The sequence below is a fragment of the Piliocolobus tephrosceles genome, unplaced genomic scaffold (assembly GCF_002776525.5).
Source record: "Piliocolobus tephrosceles isolate RC106 unplaced genomic scaffold, ASM277652v3 unscaffolded_23488, whole genome shotgun sequence".
Lineage (NCBI taxonomy): Eukaryota > Metazoa > Chordata > Mammalia > Primates > Cercopithecidae > Piliocolobus > Piliocolobus tephrosceles.
In genome coordinates this window covers 21989-28908 of record NW_022305963.1, presented here as the reverse complement: position 1 = coordinate 28908, position 6920 = coordinate 21989, and the positions used below count along the sequence as shown (strand labels likewise).

At 54.7% G+C, this 6920-nt stretch overlaps 1 protein-coding gene across 1 annotated transcript in view; it reads right to left on the bottom strand.

Annotated features, from left to right (window-relative positions):
* Positions 1-440: 440 nt before the first annotated feature.
* The window catches only part of SETD1B (SET domain containing 1B, histone lysine methyltransferase), a 28402-nt gene continuing 21922 nt past the window's right edge, over positions 441-6920 (bottom strand). Inside the window, exons 13-16 of the mRNA XM_026450675.2 lie at positions 5743-5874; positions 5540-5659; positions 5324-5461; positions 441-3026 (exon numbers count right to left, since the gene is read on the bottom strand). Of these exons, the coding sequence (XP_026306460.1) occupies positions 2853-3026; positions 5324-5461; positions 5540-5659; positions 5743-5874 (564 nt within the window). The 3' untranslated portion in view covers positions 441-2852. The remainder of the gene's footprint in view (positions 3027-5323; positions 5462-5539; positions 5660-5742; positions 5875-6920) is intronic.

The following is a 6920-nucleotide window of genomic DNA, read 5'->3' as shown; positions in this document are numbered from 1 at the left end:
TACAAGTTCAGGCTGGGCACGGTGGCTCACATCTGTAATCCCACTACTTTGGGAGGCTGAGGTGGGAGGATAGATTGAGCCCAGGAGTTTGAGACCGGTCTGGGCAACATAGGAGACCCTGTCTCTACAAAAAATTTCTTAAAAATTAGCTGGGCATGATGGTGTGCACCTGTAGTGCCAGCTACTCAGGAGGTTGAGATGGGAGGATCACCTGAGCCCAGGAAGTCAAGGCTACAGTGAGCCATGATTGCACCACTGACCTCCAGCTTGGGGTGACAGAACGAGACCCTGTCTCAAAAACAAAAACAAAAAACCTGGTTATTTGAGTGTCTGAGTGGACCACTCCACCCTCCTCGGAAGCAGGATGTGCTCCCAACAGAAAGAAAGAATAAAGAGAGGGAGAGAGGAGAGCAAGAGAGATGGCGTATCTGTAAGAAAAGTCAGTATATTTATGGTTTGCTTTATAAAAGTTACTATAATACAATGGTACATAGTATTGAATTCACAAAAATATGAACAAATATTTACAGCAAGACACACAACGGAAACACTTCTCTTCAAAACAAGTTACATATGGATGATGGAGTCTATACACAGAAACATCCCTAAAACTTACTGGTTCTCTTCTTTGCAGGGTGAGGGAGAGAAAACAAAAAATAGCAGAAACCCCCAACTCTTGAAAAGCAGAGATTTGTTCAATGAAAAATGAGGGAGTTGAAAGAAGAATGACTCGACACATACCTTGATTATTGCAAACCACTCTGGGGCTGGGGCGGGGGTTCCTGGGAGAGGGAGGTCTAGTCCCCTTAGTGAAGGCCAGCCGAGGTTTACACTGGGCACGATGGCTGGGGGCAAGGTGAGGCCAGGGGGAGGGGCGAGGCAAGGGTCCCTTCCCTGGTCTTCTCGCATCGCCCCACTTCTTTTATGGGAAGGGGACAGAATGGAGACAGCCCCTTGGGGGCTGTACATGTAACTTGAATCAGCCATCTCTACAAGCTACGCATTTCCTCATGTGAAAAATAAATTATTTCCTCAGTTGCACAATTAGGCAGAAAACCGCAAACGGAAGAGAAGTTCGCCGCTGTGCCCAGGTACCCCATCTGTGTCTTAATGCCACCAATTTCCTTGATCTTGAAACCGGCGGGCACAGTCTCAAATAGAGAGGGACTGGGGGAAAGGAATTAAAAAAAACAAACAAAAAAAAAAAACCACGCACACACAACAAAACCACCAACGACAAAAAAGAGAAAAATAACAATTCTTTGTACAGAATTTACATGATAACAAGCTTGACACAAGCTGAGATACCAGAGGCTCCAGCCGCCCGCGTCTGCAGGGTGGGAGCGGCTCCCGCGTGGAGCGCGCTCGTCTTGATGAGGACTCCGGGTCACAACAGTCACTTTCCAGAAATTATTTACACGCCTCCTCTGCTTTCTGGGGTACGGGGGGACTTGCTTTTGTCTTTTTGTCTTTTTTTTTTTTTTTTTGGAAGTACAAAGAAATGAGCAAAAAATGTCTTCCCGCATGTTTCTACAAGAAACAATGTTCCCAAGAGAAAGTCCTTTGCGGCAGCCTCTATATACAGAAGTTGGTTCTGAACTTCAAATACCTTTTTCCCCTTCGTTTTGATTTTATACACGCACAAGAAAAAAAAAATGCATAGGAATAAACTGAAGAGGATAGGAAGGGGGTCAAAAGGGAAAAAAAAAGTCAAAGACTTAGATCTGAGTTTTAAAATCTTTTCCAAGATTTTTCCTTTCTCTAGGAGAAGGAATCTGCTCCCTCCGAAAATAAATATCCTCTGGCCTTCTTGGGGGGAGGGGCTGCCGGCAGGGGAACGTGGGGTGTGGGTTGGGGGTGACTGGGTGAAGCTTATAAGCCAAAAAATGCCACACGCAGACGGTCTGACAACCCGTAATGGCGGGACTGGGGGACCCGCCCGCCCTTGGGAGCCCCCTCCCACCCAGGGTGAAGGCAAGGGCAGAAGAGAGTGGCCGCCCGCCTTCTCAGCGCCCCTCACCTGCACTGGGGCCTCCGAGAGGCTCCCTCGTTGCTGGCATCCGAATGAGAAAGTAAACACTGAACCCAAGGTTTAGGGGGTGCTGGGGTGTGAGGTGGCAGGGAGAGCCAGGTGGAGACCCCTGCCGGGGACGAGCTTAGCTCCACCAGGGTCCGCCGGGTCAGCGGCGTCCCAGGCCTCTGGGGAAGGAACAGGCTGGGGCTCGGGTTGGGAAAGGTGTTGGGGTCTCCTCACTGTGCCCACGGGCAGTGAGGGGGACTTTCGGGGCTTAGTGTTCTGAGGTCAAGGCTGTGGGGGCCTCCGTCCTTCCCACAGCACCTGGCCCTGTGTCCAGGCCCAGGTGGCTTCCAGGACACGGGCCACGCACAGTCACACTGAGGCCTCTGCAGACCCCCCGCGGGGCCCCTCTGATTCCACCTTCACATTTCAACGGTTAAAATGTCTTTTCTCACGATGAGGAAAAAAAATAGAGAAGACAAAACAACATAGCAGCATTCACAGGAAGCGGCCGAGGGTGACGGTGGGAGGGAGAAGAGACAGAGAATAGAGAGGGGAGGAGAGACAGAGAGAGAGAAGCTGATGCTGGAGTTAAACAGAAATCCTGAAAGGGGCGTTTGTAAAAATGAGAGAGACGTGGGCTGAACGACAGAGAAGCCCTTTCCCGCGGAGGGGCCGGAGCCAGGGGCTCCAGGGGGTAGTGTGGGGCGCCAGGCCCTGAATGGCCGCTGGGTAGAGGACAGCACCTGAAATGGGGGCGGGCGGGGGGGCCGGGGGCCTCCACGCTCGGGAGTCCCAGGGCTGCGGCGACATCCTTGGAGTCTGGCGCGGGAGCCTAGTTGAGGGTGCCCCGGCAGTTCTCGGAGCCACAGAGGCAGGGGATCTTGACGTCCTCGATGGGGAACTTGTAGTCATAGGTGATCTCCTCGTTGACGTTGATGTGCTGCTTCGAGTAGATGACTATCTTCTTCTGCGACTCCACCGTGATCACCTTGGCATAGCAGTTGGGCTGCAGGCAAGGTTGGGGGAGAGTGAGCCCCAGGCCCCCTAGGGTCCCCCACCACTGCAGACCCCTCAAACCCAACCAGGCCTGTGCTTAAGGTCTGACATTGCCATGTGATTCCCCAACCCACTGCTCCGCTCTGGACCTTGGCTCCCCCCCACCCCCAGGGATGACCCCTTGCCTCTGATATTAAATCATGACGATAAAAAATATTTCCCAGGCCTTTCATTTCCATTCATAGTGCAAGTGCTCCCAAATGTATGTCTATGTTTAGCTCATGTCTCACTTCTGAACTCTAGACAAAGGGTCAGCAAACTATAGCCCCTAGCTGCCTGTTTTTGTAAATAAAGTTTTACTGGCACATAGCCATATCCATTCTCCCATTTATTTGCATATAATCTGTGGCTGCTTTTGTTAAAATAGCCAAGTTCAGGCCAGGCGCAGTGGCTCAAGCCTGTAATCCCAGCACTTTGGGAGACCGAGACGGCCGGATCACAAGGTCAAGAGATCGAGACCATCCTGGCTAACACGGTGAAACCCCGTCTCTACTAAAAAATACAAAAAACTAGCTGGGCGAGGTGGCAGGAGCCTGTAGTCCCAGCTACTCGGGAGGCTGAGGCAGGAGAATGGCGTGAACCCGGGAGGCGGAGCTTGTAGTGAGCTGAGATCCGGCCACTGCACTCCAGCCTGGGCCACACAGCGAGACTCCGTCTCAAAAAAAAAAAAAAAACTTGCCAAGTTCAGTAGTTGCCATAGAGAGCATCTGAGCCATCAAGCCAAAAATATTTATTATTTGGCCCTTCACAGAAAAGGTATAGGGCTCCAAGACCATAAATGCAACTACCTGCTGTCTGCTGGTGGCAGCCCCGGGACCATCTTTGACTTAGAGAGCTCACACCTAAAGCATGATCTGCTCCTGCTCTGGGGAGCTGCTGCACCACGCACCCAGGCCCCAGAGCATCTGCCTCCCTGCCTTCTTCAGTCCAGATCTGGCCCCCACCAGGGCTGGTGAGTTCAGTCCCAGAAGGGCCTCTTAGTTGTGTCTACTGCTCTCCACTTCTGGGCTCACCAGCCACGCTCAGACCCTTATTACTGCTCGCCCACCTGCTACAGCCCCCTTGGCCACTCTCACCCCTGAAAAAACCCACTCCTGCCCCAGCAGCCACGGAAATGCTTCCAAAGGGACAGCAGAACCTGTCACCCGATGGCGCCAACCTTCCAGCGACCTTAGCTCTCAGAGAAACAGTTCCTCAGCTTGGCCACCCACAGCCCTGCCCACCCCGTCCTCTTACCCTACCCCATGCCCACTGCCTCCCTTGCTGTCTCTCAAACAGGTATTCTTCCCACTGCCCCAGCGCCTTTGAACACACAGTTCCCCTTGCCCCAGCACCGCTTCCCCCTGGGCAATTCCCTCTCACCCCTCAGATCTCCTTGGATATTCACAGGAAAGTCTCTACCACCCAGGCAAGGATCAAGTCACAACAGAGAGAGCCAGCAGGCGCTGAGGACCGACTTGGCCAGCACGCAAAGGGCCCACAGGCAGTGACCCATCTATGTGGCCCTCCCAACCTCCAGGGAGCGACTGTTATTGTCCCTGTTTTACAGACAAGGAAACTAAGGCACAGAGACATTAAGCAACTCACTAAGCTGCGATGCCAAGACTCGAGCCCAAAGTCAGGGGCATCCAGCCCGGAACATGCCTGCCTCCTGCTCAGAGCTTCCTGCGCTCATTCTTCAGCACTCAAATCCCTGTTATCAGTGTCCCTCCCCTCTAGGCCTGCACCACCCGATACGGTCGTCACAAGCTAATTATGTTTAAATTCATCACAATGAAATAAAATTTAAAACTCAGGTCCCCAGATGCACTGGGCACATTTCCAGTGCTCAACACCACACATGTGGCTAACCCACAGCACAGATGCATCCCCCCCTACAGAAAGTTCTGGTGGACAGCTCGGCCCAAGCAGGGCTGAGCCCGACCAATGAAGGCAGGGAGAAAAGGCTAACATTGGAGAAACAACTTTGTAATTACCGATGAACTGAACCAACCACTTATTTGAGTCCTCTACATGCCACAGAAGTCCCACTATGCCCATTTCACAGATGAGAAACTGAAGCTCAGAGGAGCAGAGCTCCTGGTAGACCTCACATGTCCTCCTCTCCCTATAACCTTTGACCAACCTGAGCTTGGAAAGGAGGCCAAGCTGATTGCATTGCCGTGCCAGGGCTTCCAGGCCCTCCTGGCACAGAAGCAGGGCCAGGGCCAGGGGCAGGGGCAGGGCCACCCCCGGCTGGGCACTCACGTTGCAGCTGTGGTTGATGAAGCGCGCGAAGTTGCCGCATTTGGTGGCGTCGATGATGGTGTCGTGGTCCACCCGGAACATGTAGCTGCTCCCGATGCCCTCGTCCTCATAACGCTTCTCCCGCATGTCTGCGATCACCTGACCACAGAAGGGTGTCAGTCTGGCTGGGCCAGCCCCATGCCCGGCCCCATGCCCACCCTGCCGGGCATTGCCTACCTGACGGATATTCTGGCCCACGTACTCGATGACCATCTCGTCAGCCGCGATGGGCTCCATGGCGAACAAGCCCCAGTCGTGAATGTGGCTCTTGCAGAACTTGAGCTTTTTCTTCCGGAACTGCAGGAGGGAAGACGGGGAGAGGTGAGCCCCGGTCTCAGGTCCTGCCGCCACCCCGGGATCTGGGTGAAGCCCGGCCTCACCTTGAGCTGGTTGAACTTGAGCAGGTCGCTGTCACAGCTGCCAGTGAAGGAGGACAGCAGGCGGCGCTGCTCCGAACGCCGCTCCGAGCCTGCCCGGGTGGAGGCGTGGGGCTGTGCTGGGATGCTCATGCCCTGCAGAGGATGGTGTGCAAGGGCTTAGCGGGGCTGGTCGTGTCCTCGGCTGTCCCACCCTAAGCTCTGGATCTCTGTCATCCCCAGCATCCTGGGCTCCTTTCTCTGGGCTCCTCCATACCTGCCTGTCCCTAATTGTCACTGCTTCCCTGCCTCCTCCATCCCATCAGTATCTGAGTGTGCTCAAGCTCCTATCTTCACAACAACGAGACTCACCCTTGCCTGGCGCTGTCTTTTCCCCATTTCAGCCCAAAGTTTTGTCTACCCTGACCCCCCTGCTTGGCTCTCACCCAGACCCCTCTGACCCCCAAGCGTTCGAAATTGGGGATCCTTCCGAAACCCTCGTGTCACGTCCTGCTTTTGGCCTCCCTGGGCCCCTGCCCCACCCATTAACCTTTGGAGCATCCCAGGCCTCTGCCCCATGTGCCCTCCCAGGTGAGGTCACCCTGTTGTGACCTTCAGTCACCACTTCTCTCCTGGCGATGCCCACACTTAGGTCGCTAGGCTGGAGATCCCCATCCTAAGTTCCGCCATACCCATATGCCCGCCAAGACCTCTCTGCCTGGGTGTTTTCAGAATCCGCAGAACTCAAGTTGCCTCATGGTGACAGCGTATCAGCCTCCCCATCTCAGGTCCGGTGTCCAGCTTCCCAGCACTCCCCACCCCAGCCACACCCTGGGCTGTCACCCCCCGCCCATCCCTGTCTCCTGTACCCAGGCAAGCCCCAGTCCTGTCCATCCCACTTCCTCATATTCTTCCACAGGCATCCACCTCTCCTCACGTCCAGCACGTCCACACGTCCAGTCTGGAAACTGCAGCCACCCGAACACAGTCTGCCCTCAGGACCCCTGCACCAGCTCCATACCGCACCAGCTCCATACCACCCCAGCTCCTCTGAGAACCTCCCTCTGCTGCCTGTCACCCCAGGAGACAGGTCACTCACCACCACAGTCCCCCCCACCCTCGTGGCCTGAGCTGTCTTTCGCACCCCAAGTGGCCTCTCCTTTCCCTTCCTCATACCAAGGAGCTCCCCACTGCCTCAGGGC